This window comes from Pleurodeles waltl, chromosome 1_2 (genome assembly GCF_031143425.1).
Source record: "Pleurodeles waltl isolate 20211129_DDA chromosome 1_2, aPleWal1.hap1.20221129, whole genome shotgun sequence".
Classification (NCBI taxonomy): Eukaryota; Metazoa; Chordata; class Amphibia; order Caudata; family Salamandridae; genus Pleurodeles; species Pleurodeles waltl.
The window spans coordinates 973,971,674-973,999,469 of NC_090437.1; the positions used below are offsets into that span (position 1 = coordinate 973,971,674).

Genomic DNA, 27,796 nt, shown 5'->3' on the forward strand with positions numbered 1-27,796 from the left:
CGAGTACAGTGCTCAATTTGTGCTTGTTGATTCTGATGCGAAGCACCAGCACTTATTTTTTCAGGGCCGGCGCTTATTTTGCTGCCTCAAGCATTTACTGCGAGCAAAAGACACGTATGGGAAAGAAGGAGGAAGAGAAAAACAAAAACGCGTCACAATGGGAGAAAGCAGAAAGCTGCAAGAGTGAGCTGAAGGGGCAGGGAGTGGCTGTAATAGATTAAAGAGTCCCAAAATGGCTTCAGGATTACACTGCCTCGGTATTCCGTGTTCGCACATTAAATAGCAGCAGCGTGTTTTTAAGAGGAGGGCTTTGGGCACCGGCACGTTTTTATTCACAAATTAAGCACTGGGTGAGTAAATGGTGCACGCCAAATAGTTCTTACTCTAACTATAGTCGGAGTCACTTACGAGCCAGAGGACATTATCTTTATGAATTCAGTCCAAATTTCTCAAATATGCACTGCTAGAAATTTCACTAAAAAGATAATTATTTTGCTATCACTTTCTGTTCTGTAGGTGAGACTCAAAGGTATGAACTGCTTATTCTGGAAACTTTTTCTGAACTGCTCATTTCTGCAGTTCAAAGCAAGCTTTGTTCCTGCTTACCTCTATCAGCCTTCATTTGGTTTCATGGTCCCCGTGTTGACTCTCTGTGCTTTTTCGAACTCCTCCCTTTTCTAAATCTAGATGTTTGACCTACATGTTATTTTCACTTTTACGGCTAATTTCAGGTTGGCAGTTCTATGAATAACCAAGGTGTTGCCTGCAGCAATTGGTGCTATAACCACTTAATTCGAAATTCAAATGAGACCACAGTAAGGACGAATTCAGATCATCCTTAGTAGCTGTGAAGAGGGGCTTCCCACACTGCCGAGTTTTCCTCTGCAAGCCGTGGCGTAAGAAAACTTGACCCCCCCCCCCCCCCCCCCACCCTCCGCAAAGTACCTTGAGCCTACTCCTGACCCAGTCAGAGTCCTGCCATCCGTGCACAGCGTGCTGTGCTGAGGGTAACCCCCTCCTTCCCTCCCCCAGCCTCGGAGCTCGCACCCCCCTGCACCGCGGGAGCCTTTGTTACGCCACTATCTGCAAACCAGTTGCAGTCCGAAACAAAAATCTCATTCATGTTCTGGACCTAAAGAGTTCAGCATTGAAAGAGAGCAGCGTATTGGCAATAATCCCTGTCAAAAATGTTCAAACCTGCCCCACCCTGCAGGAGGTCATGCATGCACCATGAGGCCATGGTTGGATCACCTGAGCCCTTCCTGCCCTGAAAGCAGCCCCCCAGATTAACCCAATGGGTTAAATAGAAGAATTACCAGTCCGGCTCTAAGTGCTGTTCTGATTCAGAGTGCTTTTACTCCTTATAATACATGATATCTTGTGTTTTCTTTTTTATAAGGGAACCATACTATTAGTTCACTAAAGGATTATCTGTTGAGGATTTGATAATGTAAAATGTATCTACTTCACTCCACGGTGCTGGAAGATCCCCCTATTCTACACCATTCTGTTGGTCCATTAATGGAGTTGCCACTCAAGCAATGCTATAAGGCTATGTTATGATGGGAGCAAGTGCTGTAATAGGTAAATGTCCAATAGAATTTAGATGCTATTCTATGTTTAAATTGATTAAGTTTAGGCACCATACATTTTCTTTGTCTAGAGCTGTTTTCTGTTTTTACTGGCTAGCCCCTGGTGGAATGGGTAACCACTGGGAAGAGAAATGTTTTGGCATCTCTAAACTCTTGAGTGGGGTATACAAGGAAGAAAAACCTTGGCCCACAGTAGGTGGGTGCATAATTTATCTAATCTTTGAGGCAAAAGGATTGCAACATATTAGATCATGCATTCTGGGCATGGTCTCCCCTAACTTTTTGCCTCTACTTCCCAGGTTGTTGCTGTGTGCTGGACTCTGTTTTTGCTCTTTTTGTTACTCTGGGCACTTTGCCACTGATGACCAGTGCTAAAGTGCAAGTGCTCCATACGTGAAACTGAATGTGTATTTGGCCTTTCCATGATTGACATATTTGATTTACTAGTAAGTCCCTAGTAAAGTGCACTAGAGGTGCCTAGGGCCTGTAAATCAAATACTACTAGTCGGTCAGTAGCACTGATTGTACCACCCACATGAGTAGCCCCGTAAACATGGCTCAGACCTGCCACTGCAGTGTCTGTGTGTGTAAAGTGTTTAAACTACCAATTCGACCTGGCAAGTGTACCCACTTGCCAGGCCCAAACCATCCCTTTTTATACATGTAAAGCACCCCTAAGGTAAGCCCTAGGTAGCCCCATGGGCAGGGTGCAGTGTATGTTAAAGGTGGGACATGTACTGATGTGTGTTACATACCCTAGCAGTGAAATACTGCCAAATTCGTTTTTCACTGTTGCAAGGCCTATTTCTCATAGGTTATCATGGGGGCTGCCTTCGAATATTTTTTAAGTGCAGTTTCCCTTTGAGAGCAGATAGAAATATGGAGTTTGGGGTATCTGAACTCACAATATAAAAATACATCTTTTAGTGAAGTTGGTTTTTAGATTGTTAGTTTGAAAATGCCACGTTTAGAAAGTAGGTATTTTCTTGCTTTAACCATTCTGTGACTCTGTCTGTTTGTAAATTCCCTGTCTGGGTCAGACTGACAGTTGGGCTGTTTGTGAATTTCCTCTAGACAGTGACACAAAGGGAGCTGGGGCGTAGCCTGCATATCCTGATGAGCCATCTGGGCTAGAGTGAAGGGAGGAGTGGTCACTTACACCTGAATGGACTGTGCCTGGCCTCACACAACGCAGTCTCAGCCCCCTGGTGTGTGTCTGGGGCCTGGCCTGGGCAAGGCAGGATCCTGTAAACAACAGAGACTTTTCTTTGAAATTGGGCAACTTCAAAGGCAGAAAGGGGTATAAGTAGTGGACCCCAAACCCCAGACTTTATATTTCTTCAAGATTTGCTTCTGGAACCAAGAGGAACATCTCCTCAGCTCTTCAGCTCTTTTCCTTGGCAGAAGTGCTGCCCCTGCCTGGGACTGTGCTTTGTTGGGCTATCCTGCAGTTGCTGCTTCTGCCTGTGAAAGGGACAAAGACTGGATTTTGTGGTGTGTTCCTGCTTCAGAAGAATCTCCCAGGGCTTGGACTGAGCTTGCCCCCCTGTTCTGAAGTCTCCGGGCCATCAAAGACTTCCTCTGCCAGCACATGGACTCTCTGTTGGGACTCCTGCCCTGCCAAGTGGTGCCCTAATCCGTTCACTAGGCCCTTGAAAGGAGAAGCTAGTGGAAAAATCAAGTAAACTGACTTCAGACGACTCTGGACCAGCACTGTTGCCAAATCCCATGACGCCGCCTGCAACCAAAGTCGTGGCCCTCGCTGAAGTGCGATGACCCAGCAGGCTCGATGCCGCAGCAGCCTCGCTAAAGTCTGCGACTCCGTGACAGTCGCCGCACCACATCTTAACTGCCAGATACCGACTCCATCGGAAGTGCACGGATCAAACGCTTCTCACTGACGCCGTCTCACCTCCACCACTCCACAACAAGGACCTGACGCCTCTTTGTGACGCTCCTTCACTTGGCAGCACCAGAACTGACACCAACTCGGATCCAGTGACGCCGTGATCCCCGACTACGTGCTCCAGCTTGTTTCCTCATTTTCACAAGGTACTGTACCTGGGGGTCCTTGTGACTCAGTGGCTGGCGCCATTAGCGTTGGATCATTGGGAAGAACTCCGTCACGACGTTGTGATCTCACCAATTTGAAGCATTTGTGTTTTTAAGTGCCATATTGAAGTTTTAATCGTAAAAAAAAAAAAATCATAACTTTGCCTTTGTATGTTGAATTTTTGTTGTTTTGCTCAGGTTAATATTGGCTATTTTTCTAACCTGGTGATTTATTTATTTTGTAGTGTTTTCACTGTATTACTGTGTGTGTCGGTACAAATACTTAACATATTGTCTCTGGGTTAAAGCCTTTCTGCTCGTGCCATGCTATCAAGGGGGTGTGTTTCTCCTTTGCCCTGACTAGAGTGAGGGTCCTTGCTTGGATGGGGGTAATCTGACTGCCAACCAAAGACCCCAGTGCTAACACAAACAGTACATAATTCTGGGGCAGGACCTCTGGTGCTTGTGGCCACCATTGATTCTGATGAAATGAGTTTCAGCGTCGTGGAGATGCTACAGAGAAGGGCCACAAATCGGATGGCAATGCAGAAAATCCCTACTTATCTAACCTCACTGTTTTGGAGGCCACCACTGCTGATATTCATTATATAAGGTATATGTCATGCTGGTACCCAAAAGAGTGCCAACAGTGATTAACAGTGAGGATGCCAGAGTGAAGCACGTTGATTGAGATTATATATCCTCACTATATCTCAAAACTGATACTTTAACTGCATAGCAAGGTTAGGGTAGGTATGTAGATGTGTAGAATAGTAAATCTATACTTACCCTAACAATGTAGTGGTAGGGGGTGTAGTGGATGTGCTGTTTTTTTTGTTTTGTGGATCAATATTGTCGACCTCATTATAGTCCCATAGTGATGGTATGCTACATTTATACAGCTTGCTAGCATGTCACTGAGGTGCTTTTGGAGTACAGCAGGGAGCAGTGATGCTGGAGGAGGATAGCATACTTATTGGCTGGGGGAGAGCTCAAACTACATAACACTCTTACTAACTAGTGCCTTGCTGTCACCGGGGTGTATAGCATGACTAGAGCACAAGCAGCAAATGCATCAAATGGGTCCCATAAAAACATATGCTTCAATGTAACATGGAGGTCTATAGCGCCATGTGCAGACTGGGTTAGATCCATTTGGAGATCACTTTGGACTATATCCTACAACTGTCAGGTACCCAGTGCAGCGTGCAGAAAGGGATAACTTCTAATATGTTATGTGTATCTTGGCAGAAGCCGTGCCACATTTACCAGTAGTTCAATCTGTCAAATGCATGACGAACAAACTTTGTACTTGCGGTGTATGGCTGTTGGCCAGTTTCATCGAGTCGCGTGCTTTTAGAAATGGAAGTGGAAATGCAGAAACACATATTGACATATACAGAGATTTAGGAGAAACGTCTAAGCAGCACACCAAAGTGTATTTGTGGTGTGTTACTCCGGGATTGAATGTTACATGAATTGTTACCTCTTCCAATTTATGCTTCATTTATTAGAAATGATCCTTGTAGTAATCTTGCTACCACCATGCCAACACAGAGATGAGGGCAGTACTATTGCGGAGCAGTGGAACTAATTTCATGCAGAACATCCCATCCTCTCACATTTGCAAAAGAAGGTGTTCTTGTGTGGTGTGCTGAATCCAAACCCCTCCCCTCCACGGGTGAGGTCATAGGCCAATCAGAGGAAAAGGTGATCAAGAATAGTGACCTTTTGAAGGGCGGAACTCAAATACAGTACACAGTAGATATGTAGCTATTCAAATTTATAAATAAAATACAGGGATGGTATTGTTTGATTCAAATCCTTTATTTTTATTTCGGAGTGCAGCTGACACGTTTCGCCCCATATTATTGCATGCTTCAAGGCTAATAGGGTGATGCATAAGCTAAGAGGCCTAAAGTCCCGAATGCCTGGTCCATTCTGTTGCCTGATAATAAGATGCATCATATTCATGTGCTTCTATTGCAGCCTCTGACACGCCGTGAATGGCAGAGATAGGAATAGTGATGTGCAGGCTGTTTTGGATGCCCTTCAGTGTGTGGCAACGAACTGGTGCATGCATTAAGCAGATTGTGCCCTCTCAAAAATACTGCTGGGCCACCAAACTCTGCTTAAATGTGCTATAGCATATCCCAATAGTAGGAAGTCCTCAGTCTCCCATTTTCAGAGGTCTGTGGCATACCCAAAGCATCTCGTAGCTGCAGTCCAGAATGTGCAGGTGCTGTTGATGTGAGTCAGAAATATGTAAATCTCCGTGGATTTCCGTTCAAGGTAGTGGCAGCTTTGCAGGCAAATATTTTGTAATCCATTATCAACAATTAAAAATCTAGGTTTCATTAGAGACTCATGCATTCACAAACGAGAAAAGACTAGCTAAAACATGGAAAGTAAAACATCTGAAAACCAATGGTATTTTCATAACGGTCATTTCTGGGTAATTCTATATTGTTAAATTGTGTTAATACAAAAATGTGCATTTCTGACATAATATGAAACATACTGCATTGTCACTTGGTATACTCTTGATATAAACTCAAAATAACATTTTCAGCAGTTTGCTACTTAAGTATGAGTTTGTAACTCTCATTTTATACTGGTTGGACTTTTATATACCTTCTTAGTAGAAACCGATGTCAACTTTTCCCTTTATTAATCTATCCATGGAAGGGGTGATCAACAACACCACTGGGATCAGAAAGCATCTGGGTTTAGGCCTCTCTCTAGTGCACATAAAAACAGACCTTCTCGGCATCTGGAAGTCACACTCTGGTCAAATAGAGGGACGGCCGTAAATCATCATCTCAGTGTACTCACCAGCTTCCTGCTTTTGCCTTAATTTAGGGAGAAAAATGTGCAACGCACGAGAGACTTCTCCAATGCACCTTGGCAAACACTACTCCCGATTAAATTATTTCTCCCCAAAATATCTTCTCAGGTGAAAAATTGTTCCTTCCTTTAACGAAGACCTTTCTTAATTGGAGGGCCCATCGTGGTCCATTTCTTCTTGTTCTTTTTTTAAATTTATTTATGATCGCTGGATGTGGTTATCTGTCATGTCAACTGGATTTCAAAATTTATGTTGCGACTGGGATGTCATTAGCCCAGTTGAGAGGGAAGGGGGTGGACATTGTAGACCACGTGAATAACCCAGTATGAAATTATACACAACATTTGTGGGTCTCTTTGGCCAATTGTGATTGGAAGGATCTAGAATGAGTCAAAACTTGGGTCCAGGTCTATGAGCCTCACATGTACCCCTCATGGAAGCTCCCATTTGTTAGCTTTGTTGGGGCTTGCCATGGTAATAGTGCTAATGGTCGGAAATGTGGAAGTGATATTTGATAATGAAATATCCCTTGAAAGTCATGTAGACCATGCAGACGGGCCTCCTATCATCATCTCCTCATCACCAGCTAGGTTCACCAACATTCTGTTCATCCACCAATAAAAGACCCTCTCCAATCAAAAGTATAGTTCTATCCAGGCCTGATTATGGCAACAGTGTCTAGGGATTTTATTTCTTAAATTCATATTCATGGCCAGTCCGTCTGAATAGTTGTCTTTGATTTCAGTTTAAGACTCTCTGCTTCACTCAGAGCTTTCTATAATGCAATTTAAATGTAGAACTCGCTCTTAACTGTTGCCCTCCGGCTTCTAAACATGATTGGGGACAGTTTCCAGATGCTTAAGAAGAATAAGTATCCATCACTTTCTCCTTGCTTGAATTCTGTCATAGCTCCCATCAGAGAAAAGACTATGGGGAGGTTTTTTTGCAACTAAAAATGCATGCTGTCTACCTGTTACTGTAAAGTGTAAGCACAGTGCTGTTATTTCAGGAGATATCCTCGACCTAGTCAGCTAATGCTTTAGGACACTCTCATGGCAGCAAATAATAAGCCATTATCCATACTCCTTTTGAGCGGTGCATAATTTAGTAGCATCTGGGATAGTGGTCCAGGCGCAATTTCCTTAGCAGGAATGCATAACTGACTTCTATGCTAATCATGAGAGGAGGACACAGATCTAGGCACTAGTATGTATATTTAACTACTCGTGGATTGAGTAAGCCAAAATGTTGACAATTATAGCTAGGCTTACCAGTCAGGTCAATTGTAAAGCTGAGATGTCCGCATATGAGCCATCACTTTTAGCTTAGGAATTTAGCTTTCTTTTGTCTCTTTCATTTGCGTTTTTCATTTCTTTCTTTCTTGGAAGATTTAATTTTACGATTTTGTATATTGTACTTCATTGTCTAACACTCCTGCTGCATGGCGGGTATTTACTATTTAAATCAGAGCAACAGAAACCGAGCGGTCTCCTATGCATGCTTCTGACTGGTCTGTTTTATGTTTAGGTTTAAAGCATCCACACCTGACTGGAAAAAAAACTGGAGGAATCCGCTGATTCATTGGCTGTTGCTCAGCTTCCAAGAAGATCATGGAGCAAAACAATTATGTGGAAGACATGGTCATCGGTGACTGTCCCCCCTTGTGCGTAACGTGTGGCCAGCTCCATTCTCTGGAGGAGAACCACGTTTACACCTACCCAGAGGACGTAGATGATGACTTGATCTGCCACATCTGTTTGCAGGCCTTGCTGCAGCCACTTGATACCCCTTGTGGCCACACCTATTGCACCATCTGTCTCACAAACTTCCTGATAGAAAAAGACTTCTGCCCAGTGGATCGAAGGACAGTGCTATTGCAGACCTGTAAAAGATCCAACATATTGGTGCATAAACTGCTGGACAAACTCCTGGTTACCTGCCCTTTCTCAGAGCACTGCACAGAGGTAGTGCCACGATGTGACCTCGAACAGCATTTCAAAAACAGGTACGTTTACTGAAGTATACTACGTCATGCTGTGGTGATGTGAACAGAACTTTTATTGCATGATTGGATATTTCTTCATCATATCTTGACTGCTTGTTTACGCTTTACCGCTCAAATCCTCTGTGCCCAAATGTTACCCACACCTGCACCTTTGCTAAACATTCATCCATTATACCTCTCCATGTAAAGTGTAAAAGATGAATGAATAATATATTATTTATCATAAAAGAGATATGAAAGAATACAAAGGATAGATGGGGAAAGAGAAGAGAGATGGTAAGGCAATAAGGCTAAAGGAGGGTAAATCAGAATTTAAATCATGAAAGTTCATGTAGATGTAGTTTTGTTCTAATTTTCAATGTGCTCACCTGTGTTTTACGAGAAGCTTTCTTTTGTCTCTTTTTTTTTTTTTTTTTTGAAGTACGCTATACAAAGTTGCTATTTTGGTTTTATCAAATTATTTTCTTTGAACAGTTGATGCCATCAGGTTGACAATGGTGTGTTTTTTTTTTTTTTTTTTTTTAATATAGTCTGATGTATTCACATAAGAAAAATACATGGTATAGGACGTCCCTATTAAGAATTATTACGTAAAGGGTTATTTGCCTTTCCCCCAAAAATAGTGCTTCCATGGGACAAGTGTAGCTTCTAATATGTTCACCTCCCGTGCTGCGCCCCTGTAGTTAAGCTTGTATTTAATGGAGGTATTTCTGGAACCTGCAGTGTGCAGTAAACCATGTATTCAGAACCTGTTTTTGTGAAATCCAGCAATTTCACTTCTTACTCAATATCCTTTGTACAGTGGTTACATGATGGGATTACTTATTTACTGATTTAGGATCATTACTCAATGAGCATGGTACTCTTCTTTACTCCATATCTCATTGTCCTCTTGGGGGAAGTCGGGTAATCAGCGAGAGTATGCATTTGGGTGGCGCATTTTATTTATCGTTAGAAGCCTTCTTTGAAGGACTCCCACATCGTTTTTACACCTACGATAAATATGCCAGTGCCTATATTGTTACATCGATATACTGATCCAGGGAAGCTTCACTTGTGTTGTTAGCAAATCCTGTGAGGTCGCCAGCTGCTCCTTCAGCCCTTTACCTGACAGCTTGAGAAGCATTTGATGCCCCCGAGGTCAAAAATATCAATCTTTTTATTTCCTTCACCTTCTAGATAGAACATTTTGTTCTTTATTTTTTTAGCTCCACATAGTGACCTGTTTTCGATTTGCTGATTTTAACTGCAATGACCTGTCTCCATAGTTGCGATTACAGTTGTATCTCATTGGTAGTTCTTGCAAACAACAGTCTTCTGAGTGGGACAGCAGTGAATGTTCTCCTTTGTCCCTCCTTAGAATGATACTGGCATGCTTTCCTTTACTGTTTCTCCAGGTCAGTTGTATGCAGGTGGGAACTGATGGTGCAAAATAACACTCGCACTTCTTCTCAGGCACCAGTGGAAATTGCTATGCTTATCAAACACAGATCACTGTTGATTTTGTTTTTTCTTACTTCGGGCATAGCTTTCCAAAGTCCAAGCTTGCAAGTTGGCCAGGGAAGCCAAAAGTACTTAGATATAAGAAAATGAAGAACGAAATCTGTATCCTCAGTGATGACCTGTAGTCTAAGGCCCCTGGGTGCGGAGATGCGATTTGCTGAAATTGCAACCATTCATTTAAAGTAATCATAATGACTCTTAAAAAAAAGTTCAACTCCACTTAAAGAAAAAAACGAACGCACTGTGAGAACTCCAGTATTACCCTTTTATTTTTTTATTCATCTATATTTTTTTTTTTGGAAAACCTTGGGGAGGCAACGCTAACAATAAAAAAAACGTGAACAATTTTGAAGGGCTGGAATCCACCAGTTGGGAACCTTCCTAAAATATTAATTCATTCTTAATTTGGTTTGAGGCCATGGTTGTCTCTGGTTTCTGTCAGAGTATATATATATATATATATATATATATATATATATATATATATATATATATATATATATATATATATTTTTTTTTTTTTTTTTTTTTCAGGCAGTCTAAAGGAAGTTAGGATTTGGCCTGTTTTGTCACTTTCCTGAAGCTACCTCAACTGAGATTTAGGGGCAGGCAATCCAATGATCCATTTGGATGTGCCCCCTCAAAGTTTCTGTGACTGGTTTTTAACTCTGACACCGAAATTTGCCAAATGTCTTTGGTCCTTTTCTGTTTTGTCGCTTCTCAGTTTCTGCCTGAACTCTTTATTTTTCCTTTTGATCAATTAAGTTTGTGTAAGTATTAGTAATTTTCCTTACAAGGATCCTGAAATTAAAACATATTTTGAGTGTTTTCTTTTTGTGACTTTGTAAAACGTTAAGTCACGATTGACTGCAAAGATCGATTTAGAAGGATGAAAAGCTCTAGAACTTCTGGAAATTCGCACCCCAGCTCACGGTTTTCTTTCCCCCATTACATTACCGAGTTCAGCATTCCTAGATTTATTTAATGGGAGCTGAGCCAGAGTGATAAATCTGTACACTTCCCAATTAATGCACCACCTCCAACCATAGATGTATTTGTAGAGTGCTAACCTCGCTGGGGAGCAACTGGAGAGCAGCTGAAGAGACAATGGCCACCGGGAAGATGCAGGGTCCGCACTGCTGCCCTGCTTGCATGGCTCCCACGTCATCTCTCCCACTCCCACAATGCACTTCACACATCTGAAGGGCTCCCTCCTGGCATCTGACATACTTCACACTCTCTGCACGTGCCACCATCAGAAATGTGTTCACTTCTGTGAAGAGAATGTGCACTGCTTGAACAGTCATCTTACGACAAAACATTGCCCATATCCTTGACACCAAATAAATAAAATATAATCCTTAGAGCTGTATGTTTGGCCCTCCCCTCTGACTTCAGTACGTCACTGGTAAACCGGCTCACTGAACCTTCCCTCCCTCGGATGTGCCTTTCGGCTCATTTCAGTGACTGAGTGTACATTTTATTTTCAGCCTGGCAGACCCAGCCAGCGCTGATGCATCCTGGTTCACACAGCCCATCGTGATGTAAACGTACCAGCTGCCTGCAGAGAACCACTCGACGTGCTGTGGGAGGCAGGGCCCTGTTACCTCAGCATCATCCTGCTACACCATAAGTCACCGGCTCGCCTGCTGTGCTCTGCTGTCCCCACAGCCTCGCGTACACCCCTCCAAGAGCCCGATCGGCTAATCCTCTTACAGGTCAATGATTTTTTCCAGCATAGCTTAGCATAAGAGATTTAGAGGCGATTCCTAATGTGCTACCAAGTGAAGTGAAATGGAAAGGCTCGTTTAAAGAGAGCCTAGCTGCCACAGAGGGCTGGGAGCTGTGGGTTCGAGCGACAGCCACCGAGCGCAGGGGACGGCGCGGTGGTGGTAAGCCAACCAGGGGGGTCACCAGCTCGACGCTGAGAACATGAAGGCACTTCTGTTGCTGGTCCTGCCTTGGCTCAGCCCTGCAAACTACATAGACAATGTGGGGAACCTGCACTTCCTGTACTCTGAACTGTGAGTACACACTTGAAGACTTTGTGTTGTATGTCTATGTGTATGGTGCATTTTGCGTTGCTGCAAACAATTGCTGCCAAGATGCAGATAGCATGTAATTACTCAAATAATGAAGTGAATGATGGCATTTTATAAACTGAGATTAGAGAACAGCAGCATTTACATGAATGATGTTTAGTGCTTGTGTTCCCCTTGGCCAATCTCCGTGTCTCATCAGTCACTGGGCACAGAGCCTTTCCGTGTTCAACAGTACCTGCTGGAGCTGTGTGACATTATGCACTCTCTTGAATGGACGCACCCTTCCCAATAAATGTTTGGTAATGGAATAGCAGAACCGAGCAGAGCACACTGGGCCCGATTAAAAAAAGATTTTTCTGTGATTGGTTTTAACTTACTATTCAATGTTCAGGAGTAGGTCGTACGTGCTCATCTATTAAAGCTTTGTGAATCTGACCCATTCACTGTCTCTTTGTGGAGTTACATGTTTTCTCTGTTTGTTGTTTTCAAAAGAATCACGTAGTTTGACAAAATGACATGCTGTAACGCCTTTCTGTGGCATCGCACATCTCCTTTCCAAGTGAGACTTTGCTTGTTTCACAGAAGTAGAACAATCACTATTTGTAGGACAATACGCATAAAATGTAACAAACTGAAGGGAAAATGAAAATGCTGGGATCTTTGGCAGTTGTGTTTTGCAGAACAGTAATTGGAACCAGTTAGTTGTGATGGGTACTGCTGTGTTGAAATCAGTGTGTATCAATTGTGCTCTGCTGGATATTAATTTGCCAGCCATTGTGATGGGTATTGATGTGTTGATGTTAGTGTTTATCAACTGTGATAGGTATCTGTTTCTTGTGGGCTTGCTTCTGTTGTAGTAGTTTCCATCTATTGGGATGGTTATTATCAGATGGAGGTGCCCATCAGTTGTGAATTGTGACCTACCCGTTGTGTTTCCTCAATAATCAAGTGTTGTGGGATTCTAACCATTATGAGGACCATTTATCCATTCTAATTAGTTTCAATCTGTGCTAATAGCTTAGTATCCATTGTGTTGGTTTTCTCCTCAGTAGTTCTCTCTCACTCTGACTACGATCTGGCGACCCTCTCCATCCCTGGCACAAGCACTGGGCGAGAATGCACTGTTAAAGGGTACAAGTCAAGTGAGGTGGGCCTGGTGAGATGTGTGCGCCATCACATTCTTTTGGGCTGATTCACAAAGTCATTTTTTGGTACGGGGAGTAGTACTACAGGAGTACTAGGTTACATACTTGCAAGTATCTGTAACTCTGCCCCACAATGTCCAACTCACTATTAGTAACATAGAAAAGAGGGCAAAATCCTCTCTATTTGTATTGTATATGAAGATGTCCTGTATATTCTCATGTTATTACAATTTTAGATGTTTTGGACCTAGTCGCAGCATGTAAGAGTGCGTAAAAGAGCACTAAAGGGCTACAAGTATAGGGGCTCCAAAATGTCTTTGCGGACAGGCCCCAATGTATTGAAACTCCTACTTGTGGTAAGGGAGACAAAGTGCTCCTTCCTGCGTTGATGCTGAAGCACCTCAAGGTGTTGCTCCTGAAGTACTTTATTTCTCATGTGCTCTTTGGCTTTCCTGCGGTTCTGACATTTTGCTTTCATCATCTGGACTTGATCGTCATTCTTGTTGGAGAGCTCGGTGCATGGGAATTCCTAGGGGAATTTTCGGCATTGCAGTCCCACGGTGCATGGCTTGAGGGAACTAACCTGTTTTGGGGGTGCTGAGATATGCCGCAACAGACCTGAAAGAAATCTTAACAATGTGAGTCACCGTTTGTTTCAGTTTGTGATTTACTGGGTGATGTGCTCTGCAGTGGAAGTTGCATGGGGTGTCCAGGAAGAGGGTGTGGATGACACAATGAAGGCCTCGACCACTCCTACAGGTGAAGCAGGTTTCACAATTTGGAGAGGGCGTGGATATACAATTTTGAAGGAGCATGTTAAGGTGACTTCGAGTTGTAGTTTGGTTGTGACGTTTACAGCTGGCTTTGTTGGTTCATAAATCCCTCCGCTGTGAGTCAGTTTGGTCGGAGTTAACCTTTCCAGTCAGTACATGTGCTCCACGTGAGAGCGCGGGTTACCTTTCTGGGTGGACTAATTACAGTGCGAGTTTGCAAGAAGTCCCCAGGGGTGAGTGGATGTGATTGAGCGGCCCAGGCTTCTTAGCGCTGTAAGGAGAGCAGGCACCCCATGGCACAGCCAGCAATGACATCCGGGGCTCTCGTTGTGCAGGGAAGCACGCGCTGATGAGGCGCCTCTTGTCCCTTCGTGAGGGCAAAGTATGAGGCCCGCCATGTTTATCCATGCGAGGCAGCGGTGCCCTGCTGCAGGACACGCATTTACACATCACATCACGTTTCTAAACGCAGGAGAGCGCGCGCCCCTGCCGTGCCCTCCCGTTCGATCAATGCACTCGTTTGTGCAGCGACTAATGATCGTGCCTCTGCAGACAGTGGTCGATAATATAGGCGGGACCTGGAAATTGACAGTAGCTCGCTGCGTAACGCTGTGAATATGAATGCAGTCAGGCTTGTACTGAGGAGGGGCTGTTAGGAGGACGCCCCTTCTCATTCAAAGCGTCTTGTTAGTCTTTGCTAGCATGTTTAGCATGTTACTTGGTGGGTGGTACGGGTAATATCTGGTTATTGAAGCATATATATATATACACGGGTTAATCCCCTTCGCCGTTTGTTTATTGACTCTGCCCTGCCTCTGTGGCTGTGTCCCCTATGGTAACTTTTTGGACCAAACCCAATTTTAAATGAATGCCCATGGCTAAGGGAGCACTGACCATCCAGTCTGCACATCCCAGTGCATTGCTGATGAAGTTTTGATTTGCCTGCAACATCTCTTCCAAGAGCTTTCAAAGGATGGAGTGGAATCCCGTCCTTACTAGCCCTTTCTGGTCCCCAGCTGTACCTCCTGGAATTCTCTGAACATCTTAAAAAATATTGGGTCCGACTGCAGATCTGTGCCAATCCCAACCATCCAAGGGTCTCTTCTTGACCATCACACTGAAGCTTGGGTAGTATTGTCAGTCCGAGAGCCGAGATCAGCCCAACCACGGCCTCTAATACCCTTTAAATACCCAGGTAACGAGGACAATTAACTTTAATCGAATCAAGGCAAATCAATTTGACTGTTTTTATTTTTTTTTGTTTGTTTTTTTCATCACCTCGATAATCCTGATTTTTTTCTGGTATCTAAAAGTTTAAGACCGTATTCTCTCAGATATTATGCATGCACATTTTAGTTATTATGACATACCCTAGGAAACTCAAAAAACGAATAAAAGTGCACAACATGCAGGAGGGGCGGAGCTTGGTCAGTAAGATTGGGGGGGTGAGCTTCAGATCTTCAAACAATCACGTGGGTTAAAATGCTTTATATGAGCAGCAGAGTAGGAGGGGGTATAAGCAGCAGTAGGAAGGGGGATGGGGCGGATTGTTGGGGTACTTAAACTCAGTATTTCGTAAAAGAAACCATTTTAAGACGTTTAAAACAGAGACAAGTGTGTGTGTGTTTGTCTGTGTGTAAAAATCCCAAGTGAAATCCAGCCAACACCTCACAATACCCGGTGCGAAGCACCTGTGCCTGACTATTTACCACAGATTACATTTATTACAGGGGCGTAACAACCCAAACACCCTCTCCCCCTGAAGCTACGCCCCTGACTGCATAAGGAAGCCTTTTCATCTCAACAACTTTTGTCATGTTTGAAAAATTCCTATTTATTCTATGACTTGCATACTAAGGAGGTTGAATCAGAACTAGGGAGGACATTTATCAGGCACAGAATGTACAAGGAAAGAATTGCCTAGTTGCTCGAGGAAGCTATCCTGACTTCATACATCCCGCGACCCTGTGTTGCATTACGTCTGCATCACACACCCCTCCTTGACCTCATCTACTTACTAATAAAAGTAAAGCTATAAACAAGAAGAAAAATAGTTCAGTTGAATGGGAAATAATATAATGCAATCATGTGACTGGACACAGCTCATGTGCAGGATCAACCCATGTATTTCTAATGCATGCCATTTTGTCACCAATGTGTGGGAGGTTACAAAAAGAGGTGCAGGGTGGAACTTCCAACTCCATCCCCTCCAGAATTACCTGTTCTACTACCCACAGTGCCTGCTGGTTTAAATAATTTCAGCATGGTTTGAGTGTATGGAAATCTCCTGACAAGCAATTTTATAAAATATTTAAACAAACAAATCTTGGCTAGAAAACTGGAGGTGTAAGCATGCATTATGCCATGGTCGGGCACCCAGAATCTGCTGAGTTCTGCTGTTCACGAGAAAGCCTGCAGCAAAATATTGTTTTTTTGTGAGGTTGCAGTTTCTAGGAGCTCCGAGTTATGTTTTTTTAATCACGTATCTTTTCTCTGAAGTGAAAGTTCAAAAGTATTTTCCTTTACCCAGCCAAGAATTTTGCTGGCCCATAAGAAAATTCTTGTAATTTTGGGGAAAGTATAAAAGAGTTGGCGAAGTGAACTGATTTGGCCAAGATCACACCTTGTCATGAAAATGTGAAGTTGTGATTATAAACTAGGGCTCCACAGTTTATTTACTAAACTTGGAGCAGACAAAATGAAAAAGGGCGACCCATAGGCTGAACGGAGCAGCCTTTTCCTGTGTGCTAAAATATGTTCCTGAAAAAGTTAAGTTGTATTTGTTCATGTAGAAGTGCATTACTTATTCCAGGGACAGTCTCCAGTGCGTGCCCAATGGAAGCTCTGTGCGCAAACCTTGGACTTGAGCCGTGTTACCGAAGAAGCGCAAAAAGTCTTCCATGCACCCTCAGACTACACAGCCCTACTCAGCAGACCATCGTGGAGCTGGAGGACTAGCTGCTGTTGTGCTGTAAGCCTCCTGAGATCTGAGGGGGACTCAAGGTCCAAGCAAAGGTGTGTGCAGTGCTGCACTGACCCAGCCTCACGGGGTCTGTAGGCCCATTCAAAAGCCAAGGGTGCGCATGCGTGTCCTGCCTGCGTGACCCTGGCTGCAATGACCATGTTTGTGCGGTATTAGGAGCTCCCACGTGCTAATGAGTGCATCTATTCAATGCCTGTATATTTCATGTTACACAAGGTTCTCATTACCCCTTCTGTGGCGCCAGTATGTGCCTCCTGCATTGCAAACCAGCCTCAGCGCTGTAAGCCCACGTGGTGCACATTGTACAGTCATGCCCATGGATGTAAGCTTCCAGACACAAAATAAATCGGGCTGCATGTCCAGCAGCAGCTGTTATAGCAGCAACAGCAATGACATGACGTCAGCAGATCTTGCTACACAACTGCCCCTCTCCATCACCTATCATGAACAACCTGTCATTCATCCTGAAAAATCACTGCTAAATATAATCTGACATGCCAATAATCTTCCTTCAAGTGGGTCGCACTTTGTCATTCATTTTAACAGAAGTTCCACATTTGGGATTCGGTGGAAGGGCACTTTTATGGCTTGTGGAGCGTCATGTATAGGGAGGTGTTGTTAGATTGGCAGAGTATTGTTGAGGACACAGGACAGAAGAATACGAGTCATTGGTAGAAACCCAGAGACTTAATGACCTGCCTTGTGAATGCTTCCCTAGGCAGCCCGGATATACTAGCTATTGGGATTAGCCAAGGTCCTACAATAACACTGACACAGTACGTAATTGCGTAAGTGTATGAAGGCTGAATGCTGAACAATAGACCTTACAGTAAGTTCAGTATTTAAAAACAGGAAGGTCCCCATTGGATACTTTTTATAATCCTTCACTCGTTTCTGGGAATACGTAAATGGGTAAAGTAGGTGATGCAATGTGAGATGATGGTGTATCGCCCTACTTTTCCCTGCAGCAAGTGCCTACCCAATTCCTCTGTCCGTAGAAGGTTTCTACTTACCTAATACAATTTCTTGTCACTACTAGGAACGATTGGGGTTCATCTAGATGCTGCTTTTGATGTATCACCTGATATAAATACTGAAGATCTCTATTGTTAAACTGCAAATGTAAGAAATAAGTTCACTAATTTTAATATGCATGTCTGAAACCTGAATAAAATTGGTCAGTGGTTGTTAAATTGCTATGAGATAAGTCTTTCCTTGCCTGACAAAGGTACATTCGAAGTATTTAATTGCTTTTAATTATTTGCTTGCATTATCTGAAGTGAAAACGTGGGTGATTGACAGCAAATACAATACCCTTATTTCCTTCTTTTGCCTTGATTTAGGGGTGAAATCTTAAGACAGGCGGTTGCAAGTTGAGTCTACACGGACTATACCTTTTTAAGGATATATAGTTAACTACCAAATCACTAGGTTTTATGAGAAATTAATGAGAAACTAAACTTCAGTCCTTAAGCTTCTGTCGGTAAGAGGTTAGCAGACCATCCCACCTCTTCAGTATTGCCACACATTGTTATAAAAGTGGTATATAATAGGTCAAACAATTTTAATTAACACTTCCTTGGATGGGGGATATCAGATTATCATTTTATGGAACTATCCCTGAGATCAAACAGTCCAATCCCTCTATCACTGCATTTTCCAGGTGTCAAGTTTATAGCAAGAGCCCCATCCAAACTTGATTGCAAGCGCTTCTACTGCTGGCCAGTCGCGGCTTGCGGTGTTGGGGGGGGGTGGCGCGTGCAGGGGGGAATATTAATAACTTTTTAAAAAGAATAAACTTACCTGGACCACCACCGCCTAGAGAACCACGCTGCTCCTCACCTCTGCCTGCAGGCTCCCAGCCTGCCCTAGGGCCAATCCTGCCACTGCTTAAAGCAGCGCCAGGATTGGATGGGAGCGGCCAGCCGGGGCGCTTCCAGGCATACTGGGAGCCTGTGCAGGCTCTCGCCAGCCTGCCAACCGTGTTGGTTGGCTGGAGAGAGCCTACAGCGCATGTGTGTTTGGACGGCAGTCTCAGACCGGCCAAACACACATGCCCTCTGAGGACAGTGCACAGAGCACTCTTGTCTGCTCGTCACAGCCTGTGGCTGCCCCTTTCTCAAGGAAGGGATAATAAACCCAGTTGATTATCCCTTGCTTGAGAAAGAATTTGCAGTGGTTGCTGCTGGCGGGGGGGGGGCAATGCTCCTCTGCCCTCATGGAGGAGCCGCCCCGGCTGCTGGCATCAATGGCAGTGCCATCTATCTGGACAGTGACCTTACTACTGACATTACCGAATACAACCGGTAAGATGTGTTTTAGAAGGCTATGAAGGTTTTTAGGTGATGAGCAAAGGGGAAAGCAGACACCCCTGCTGCGCTCCACATGTAGCTCAAATATAACCATGTAAAATAATAGGTGGGTAACGGTGAATTACGGGGATGCTTTTCTGCGAGGGGTTAGGGGCGGTGTCAGATAGACAAGAGTGAAGTTCAAGCTGTCTATGATGTCAGAATCCCGAGGCCCCAAACTCATCTGCCCCTTCTCTCAACTGCTGTACAGTGGCAGAGAGGTCATGGGGGAGCCATACATGACATGGCCTCTGTTATGTATGCCTGTCCCAAGTTTAACAAATAAAAAAAACAATCTTACTTGCCATCCTTGACCAACCTCCACTCCACCCCCCTCCTGCAGGTGTGCTTTCTGGTCTCAGTCAAAGCAGAGAAGTAGAGCTGCACTGAGGGGCTCTCAGAGAGCCCTGTCGGCCTGGCCTGGAAGGCCTTTAGGACATCACAACAGTGGGTAACCCGTTTTGTCATCAACTGTTGCTTTGTCATAGCAGTGGGTTATGACATTCAGATACTGAAATAAACCTCAGAGGCTCTCTGTGAGAGCCATACATAGCAAGACAATTGACCCATCATACAGATGTTTTGCTGTGTCAGACACATAAATTGCATAGATCTAACTGAGGAAGGGATTACCAGTGCCAAAATGATGGAATATTTGCTACAAATATGACCAAAACACTCTGTTAAATGTTTGTTTACATCTTCAATTAGCAGAGCCATAGATGTACGAGTCACGATTGTAAGATCAAGCACACCATCATATTTCTTGCAAACAATCTTCTCCAAGGCAAACTACATTTAAACATTTTTCAAGAGACTATTTCTTTTGTTGAGTGTGCTTTGCTATTTGGCATATCTATTTTTTAATTTAATATATTATCTTCTTGTGACATTCAAATAAACTTTTTTTCATTTTACCCATGTAATATGCTTTTCCTCCTAATCTAGCCATTGTACTAGTTTGAAAATGTAGTATTACCAAAATTAAGCCCATTCTGTACCATAGGGTAGACAACATAGTTTCAAAATTCAATTTTAACAATTTGAGCCCACTTTTCCTGTGTTCTTAGTATTCCCAATTTCACTGTTAATCCAAGGATGTCCTTATGCTGTCAAGGGCTTCATAGTAATTTATCTGCTCAAGTACTGTTCCTCTTTCTGGTTACTAGCACTCTTATTCAAGGGATGGTAACCCACCACTCTTGTATGCCCAGGTTTTTTTCAGTTAACGGCTATGAACATAATTGACTCCAGGAATGCACGAGTCCTACCTTTTCTCCACAAATGAGTTGGCTGTTCATTTACAAATTAACCAAATAAAAATAAACTTCTTAATAATCACTGTGGTATGGCACCCGCTGTGCTCCTGAGATTCATTACCTATCTGATTTTAAACAGGAGATCTAATGCATATGCATATATGCTTTTGTGTAAATTGGTGTGTTTTTTGTAGCATCATTTATTTTTACATGTATAGTTTAGATTTCCTCTCACCTCCACCGTTTAGGAAGTTTAGGAGGTACACAGTTTGTCATAAAATAATAACCAATGTTGGAGAATGGGAAGATCAGTCTTTTCTGGTTAGCTTTCATTTGGGTTCTTCGCCTTTGTTTGTGGACCTCCACTTAACTCGTGAAAGTGCCTGCTTCTCACTCCTTTACACTTATATAAAGTCACTTTTAGTGCACTATTTCTTGATCTCCAAATATTGGTGAGGACAGCTCTGCTTGAAAATGGTGTGATATTTTTTGTGTCTTGTGGATTCAGTGTCTGTGGAATCTCTTGTATTGCTTATTACTTTGTATGATGCAGCTGTGTTCAAGATGTATTCCAGGATGCGTACCTTCTATATTCGCATCTAAAAGTTGATCTGCGTAACTCATTGAGCTGCTTCATGGAATGGATTCATGTATTCAGAGTGTTGTTGTGTATATAAAACAAAACCGGCATCTTTGTGACTGAATTAATAAACCCGTTCTGAAGATGATGGTGGGCAGCAAAAGGATGGTCCCTCCATTTGATACTATCATTGTCTCCATTAAAGACCGGCGGTTTACTCTATAGTGTTTTAAATATGTGTATTTTTTTTAGTTCCTTACACGCTACTTTGCTTTTTTTTTGTTCTTTACACACCACGTTTCTACTGCTGCTTTAGAGGACACGCCTAATACCTATCAGTGATTGGGTTAGTATAAGGGGCTGTTTTGGCAGGTTGTAACAGATAACATTGCCAGGGTGTAACACGAGTGATTTCAGTCCATGGGTGCTTTCAATTTCCTATGACGGTTGAAGTGGCTTGATCTTTCTCTCCCGTTGATGGCTCCACGTAAGCCTCCCCACAAGCCTGGTCCTGCAGTATCAGACTACATCCGTTATAAGGCAGCTTGGTTGATATTGGTTTACTGTAGCGTGCGGCTCCAAACCCAAAACTTGGTCACGCAGTTTGCACCCCACACCTACCTGCTATGGCAGAGAGCAGTCACAGCATCTCCGTGATGCTTGCCTGGACTGAGTGACAGATGACCAGAGAGAGGAGTTGTAAGACTTTTGTTAAGCCAGTCTTCATAACAAAATGTGAAGATGATATTTCAGAAGACCTTCACCTCAAAGATGTAAGCCCTGAATTCTGTGGTGTTTCTTTAATATGTCTTCTTGTAACTGGTGAGATATTTACTGAATCTCCTTTTTCAAGTTATAATGAGATATAATGCTGAGGGATGAGTGGTCCCACACAATCTAGTTGTCACATATACCTTTCCGCTCCCCCTGCTCTGGTGTCATTCTGCTCTGTTTTCCAGCATCTGATTTCTTGTGTCCTGCGGTATTTCTGTCTCAGACTAGATCTGCATTCTACTCAGGTGAATGTCTCTCGGGCGACTGGCATTTAGCTTCTTTAGAGCAGTCTCCTTCCAGGAGGAGGTTATTTGCTGTCTTATTTCACCCTGCAGTTCTTCACCAACCAGTGGTGAGACATTAGCCTGTTCAGCTTTCTTGGTGCGGGGGGAGCGGGGCGCATGGCACACTATCCGGCCCTTGCACGGGTGGCGGGCCCAGAGCCTGAGAGCTCTTAACTAACTAGGTTCAGGAGGCTGGGGCCGTCCTACTTCTTTACAGGGTTAAGGCTTCAAGTTTCATTACACCACTGTCACCAGCACAGTAAAAACTGCCAGAGAAGACTTTAGTCTTCAGAATAATGAGGAGGGCTTAGAAACTTCTGATGTATAGCAGAGACATGGAGCAAAATGTTTGGTTTTAACTTTGCCCTTAAATAGAATATTATTGTTTTAATACTGATAAAAGAGTTTAGAGCAGAAGAAGGAACTGTCCATCACTGGGAAGGGCTGTCTATCCACAGTTCAGAGGCTACTTTAATTATTTAATTCATTGTATTCCTGTATGTAAGGACCTGTTGAAAGGCATGTCTTCAAGAATCACACCCTGCGGGCAGTCCAGTAAGTCTTAGCATAGGGAATATTGAGGTGTTTTACAAACAACTGTAGGCACTACAGACCCTAACACCTGTCGGTGCTGAAAAACTGCTGAGTTTTTAGATCATTATGTGGTGCAGATAATGAGTAGGTTTAAGCCGTTGCAACTCATTGAATTCATTCAATTATTTCTGTAGACTAAAAAAGGAATAACTGTTCCTTAGCATTCTGGTTTTCGACTTCAGGGAAGTGAATGGAATGCCATCTGAGTTTTATTGAAGAGGACATCTTATGAATTAAAGTAAACCCATTTAGAAGAAAGAAGAAAAATAAATATGAAAATATAGTGCACTTCAAGTCTGAAAATAAGATCACGGCAATCAACAGTAAAGAATGCACAGAAAGTTTAGCCATTGAAGAGGACATAAAGAGATTCACCATCGAAGTTGCCACAGAGACCCAACAAGTGATAAGGCTCTGCACAAATCCGATAGTATTGATAGCAAGATGACACTAGTCTTTAAGGCTACACCACAAAAATCTGCAAGAAAAAGGCAGTGCACGGCCATCAGATTTTCTTCCCCCTCCATCACATTCTTGGCTCAATCAAAGGTCATGAATTGATATTAGTTATTACTTACCAGTATTCAGTCGCTCATGGGTTTGTCTTTTGCTCTTCATTGATTCACTTATGAGGTAGATTCAATCCCTCGACAGACACTCTGCTGCAGCTCAACCACCTGTGACCTGACCATCATACCTTAGCCAGCTACCTTCCCTGCACCCCAGAATGCCTTCGAATATAATCCAAGCTGATGCTGAAGGACCCTTTAGTATGAGCATGTGGGCCATAAGAGCTATGTAGAGGAAGAGACACGCTAGTGTAGGGCAGATTTATGGCAAGTCATCAAGACCACGCCTCCAAGTGCCTGTCCCTTTTCATGGTCCTTACTTCTGATGCTTACCAAACTGTACTGAGGCTATTGCCTGTGAAAACAGACTAAATACCTCCAGGTAAAAGTGCTGCATATCAACATAGTCCATGAATAATAAAATGTACATGGAGTTATCTACTCTACAAACTAAAGGGCATGATGATAAACATTAACCCACAATCTTCATCAATCTGAAGGTAACTCAAACACATGAGGCCCAGGTAAGTGACAAGCAAATGTGCTATAAATGTCCACCCCTTTCCCCCCACCAAAAACCTCTTCCCAGAATGCTGTCTTGTTCACTTGCTGAACATCCCTGGACACTTACTAGAAGGAGGTCATCATATCAACTAGTTGGTTTATCAACTTAATGTGCTAATAATTATTATAGAACATATTATACCGGCCCCGTAGAAGGACGCGGTCTGTCCAGAGCAGGATCTGAGGTGTTCACCGGCCATTCTCTCTCACCGTTGACTTTGTCCTACTGTGGCAACTCGGCTGAGCTCCACCGTTCTCACTCCCCAAAATCCAAAGGGTTGCTGGGGCACGGGCATATATTGTGCCTGAGTTCTGTTTCGTTGAGCTTCAGCAGTGTTCCTGTCTGTGAGGTTGGCACACCTCATAAGGACTGGTTCATTATTGATTTAATAACTTTTAATTCATCATTTTTAATGTATCCTTTTACCTCAAAGTCTCAGAATAGAATCACACACATACATTTTAGTCCAGTAGTCTTTTTTATCGTGGCATGAATTCGCAGATTCCATGCTTCTCTTCCTCTGCTTTTTGTAGCATAAATAGAATATCTTTAAATACTATGGCCGCAAACAAGGCTTCGCAACTGTCCTGAGCTCCAAATGGCACCTACTGACTGTAGTTTATTTTGGGATCAGCTGGGGGATTTTGGTGGATTTGCATCACTTACACCTCCAGACTTGATCACATCTTTGCCTCCGCAGCTCGCTCTGCAAGCAGCGGCGTACAACCCGGAAACACGGGGCGCGGCGCGAGGGCTGTGGGCGCAGCTACTGGGGCTGCGCACGACCTATTTCTGACGAGCCGACGGGCTCGACCGTCAGTTGTTGTGCTCAATATTTCTGACAGACTGGTTGCAGAAATGAAACGGGTCCTCCTGTGTACTTTGCAGTTTCCTCATCAGTGGATCAGTTTCGGGAAGACACGTTTATACTTGTGTAAAATATCTGCGCTGGAATGCTCATCTCGAAGAAAGCCCTGTCGTGTCTTGAACTTGGCCTAGCCCCGCCGTTGGAATTATGTTCGCTCTTCAAAGACTACTGTTTAGTAACAACACAACTATGCAATTCGGCTAATTGTGACGTCCCTGGGGTAGGATGGCCAGGTTTAGCCATGTTTATTTCTTTTTTCCTACCCGTGAAAGAACCCCGAGCCGAGCAGATGGCTGTGACATAGCTTCAGGGTGTGCCTTCATCCCTACAAGACCTGCCCATGCACGTCAGAAATTCTTTCTCCGGTTCCCGCCTGGCTTTTGAAAGAACATAAAAATTCCAAAAGTTTGTGCCTGTTTTGTTGTTTACACCGTTAACCATGAAAAGTACATCATTCTGTCTTTTCGTCTAGCTAGGTGCTGCTTTAAGGGAGGTTTACTTCTCGTCATCCTCACGTCTGTGCCGAGATTAGAGGATCCTATTTTAATGCAAACACTGTGAATTTCTGAAGAACTCCATGCTGCTTGATTTTTCGCTTCGCGATGCAGGAGAATACTTTCATTTTAATGACACATATCTGCCGTCTACCCCGATTTCGTCTACCAGAGGTGTAGATTGAACAGTTAGATTGGTGGGGGGTGTACGTTTAAGATTTCCCCACAACCACGCTGGCATATCTCTTAAAAATACATTATAAAAAGCAGGACACAAGGGCGGGTTTAAGAGGCAGTGGAAAGAGAAGAATGACGATTGTTAGGGGTGTTTAAAAAAAAAAAAAAGGATGTATATAATTACAGACTAGTGTCTCCTCCCCTTTATTCTTGTAAGAAATTGGGTTGATGTTTGACTGGGGTGTGAGCCATGGTCAGAAACTACAATCCTTGTCAGGTGAGGGACAAGCCAACCCTAAATTAACGTGCTCAACCCTCTGGTATCTTAGCACGGACAGTCAGGCTTCACTTAGAGGCACAGAAGTGTTTGTGCAACATTTCAAACAGTAATAACATGAAAATACAACGTAAAAAGGAAAAACAAGACCAAAACGACAAAAATCCAATTCGTAGAACTGAAGATATTCAAGTTTAAAGAATTTAGTGAAATGCAGCCAAAAAGCTCCAAGCGTCAACTGTGGATATCTGGCCGTGTCAGACTGGGACAAGCTCAAAAGTTCAGTCCAACCACAATGGAGCATGGGCCAGCTACAAGGACCTAGTTAGGCCCACTGTACAAGATACCATAAATCTCCATTTGCCGAGCACTGCGAGGATCCGCATCAAACTTGCGTTGTGTGGCTGAAGCAATGTGTCTGTTCCGAGGTGCAGTGAGTCTGTGATGTGAGGGCCTGCGTCATCATCAAGGATCTCGACAAGGCTTGCTATGTGATACCAGTCATCGAGGATGCAGCATGCAGTCTGGGCACTGTGTCGGTTCCGAGGAGCGGCAAGGCTGCGATGTGCAGTCAGGCATCATTGTAGAGGCTGCCGTCTATGGTGGATGTGAGGACCTGCGCCAAAGATGCATTACACAACATCGTTTCTGATGGTGCTGTAGAGGCGATGTGGGTCTTTGTGACCGGTTCCATCCACGCAGCAGTGGTGATGTGTCGGTTCTGCCAGGTTTTGCACCATGCAGCAGAGGAGATGTATTCATTCCGCTGGATCCACAGGTTGACAGAGCACTTTAAGCCCACTTCCAAGGGTCCAGGATTGGTATGGTACCACGTAGCAGAGTAGACTTGTTGATGGTAGAGTCCAGGTGCATGGTTGTTGTTAGCTTGTTATGTCCCTGAGACTTCAGATCAGGATGCCAGCCAACTAGCCCTTGGAGTTACTCTGGATTCAAGAGATGCAGGTCCAGATAAGAGAGCAGCAGGTCAGCACAAGAGGGCAGCAGTCCTTCAGTGCAGCAGTCTAGCAGAGTGGCAGTCCTTTCAGCAGCACAGCAGAGTATATACAGGTCCAGAAGTGTATTGAAGAGTTGGTGTCTGAGGTAAAATATTTATACCCAGCTGTCCCTTTGAAGTTGGGAGAAGCCTCTAGAGTCACGCCTTTGAGGTGCACAGGTGCCCTGCCCTCCTACCCTGACTCCAGACTAACTACAGCAGGTATGCAGCTCTTTGTGTGTTGACAGGGCACAGTCTATTGAAGTGTAAGTGGGGAAGGGCCCACCTCCTTCCTCCCATCCTGCCAGTGATGGCCCATCCAATCACCCCTACGCTCCCCATTGTGTGCGGCTGTCTAGAAGGAATAAACACAGCCCAGCTGTCAACTAAATCTAGTCGTGACCCAGAGACAGGTAGCAGGTACCAAATCGCTAAGGAAAAAAAATGGTAACTTTCTAAAAGTGGCATTTTCAAAACTGCAAATAAAAATCCAACTTTACCTAGGGTTTTCCATTAGAATTCCATAGACACCAAACATGAAAAGGTCACCTGTTCCCATTTGTAAATGACACTTATAAAATGTAACAAGGTAACTATACAGAAGAGGTAGACCTTGCAGTATTGAAAAACAAATTTATGAGAGTTTTTCATTACCAGGACAAGTATATCACCCACTTAACACCCTACTCTAGTAGTGACCAACATGTATTAAAAAGGAAGGTTTGGGCCTGGAAAAAGGTTTACTTTGCTAGGTCGAACTGGCAGTTTAAAACTGCACACATATGGACTGCAAGGGCAGGCCTAGACATGTTTAAAGTGCTACTTAAGTGAGTGGCACAATCAGTGATGCAGGCCCAGTAGTAGCATTTAATTTACAGGCACAGGTAAGGCCACTTTTAATTAGGGACATAAATGTAAATCAAATATGCTGATTAGGTATAAGGCAATCTAACATGTTTTAAGGAGAGACCGCAAGCAATTTAGCACTGGTTAGCAGTGGTAAAGTGCACAGGGTCCTAAGACCAGCAAAAACAACGTGAGCAGAAACAGGAGATCTGAAGGCAAAA

General features: G+C 43.6%; 1 protein-coding gene across 5 annotated transcripts in view; it reads left to right on the plus strand.

Annotated features, from left to right (window-relative positions):
* The window catches only part of LNX1 (ligand of numb-protein X 1), a 234,843-nt gene that overhangs the window by 28,926 nt on the left and 178,121 nt on the right, over positions 1-27,796 (plus strand). For 3 of the 5 annotated variants that reach the window (XM_069201231.1, XM_069201247.1, XM_069201238.1), the window contains exon 2: positions 8,020-8,497. In XM_069201231.1, coding sequence (XP_069057332.1) covers positions 8,103-8,497 — 395 coding nt within the window. In that variant the 5' untranslated portion in view covers positions 8,020-8,102. Of the gene's footprint in view, positions 1-8,019; positions 8,498-11,447; positions 12,025-27,796 lie in introns of those variants that run through there. The other 2 variants (XM_069201262.1, XM_069201253.1) reach the window with 2 other exon arrangements.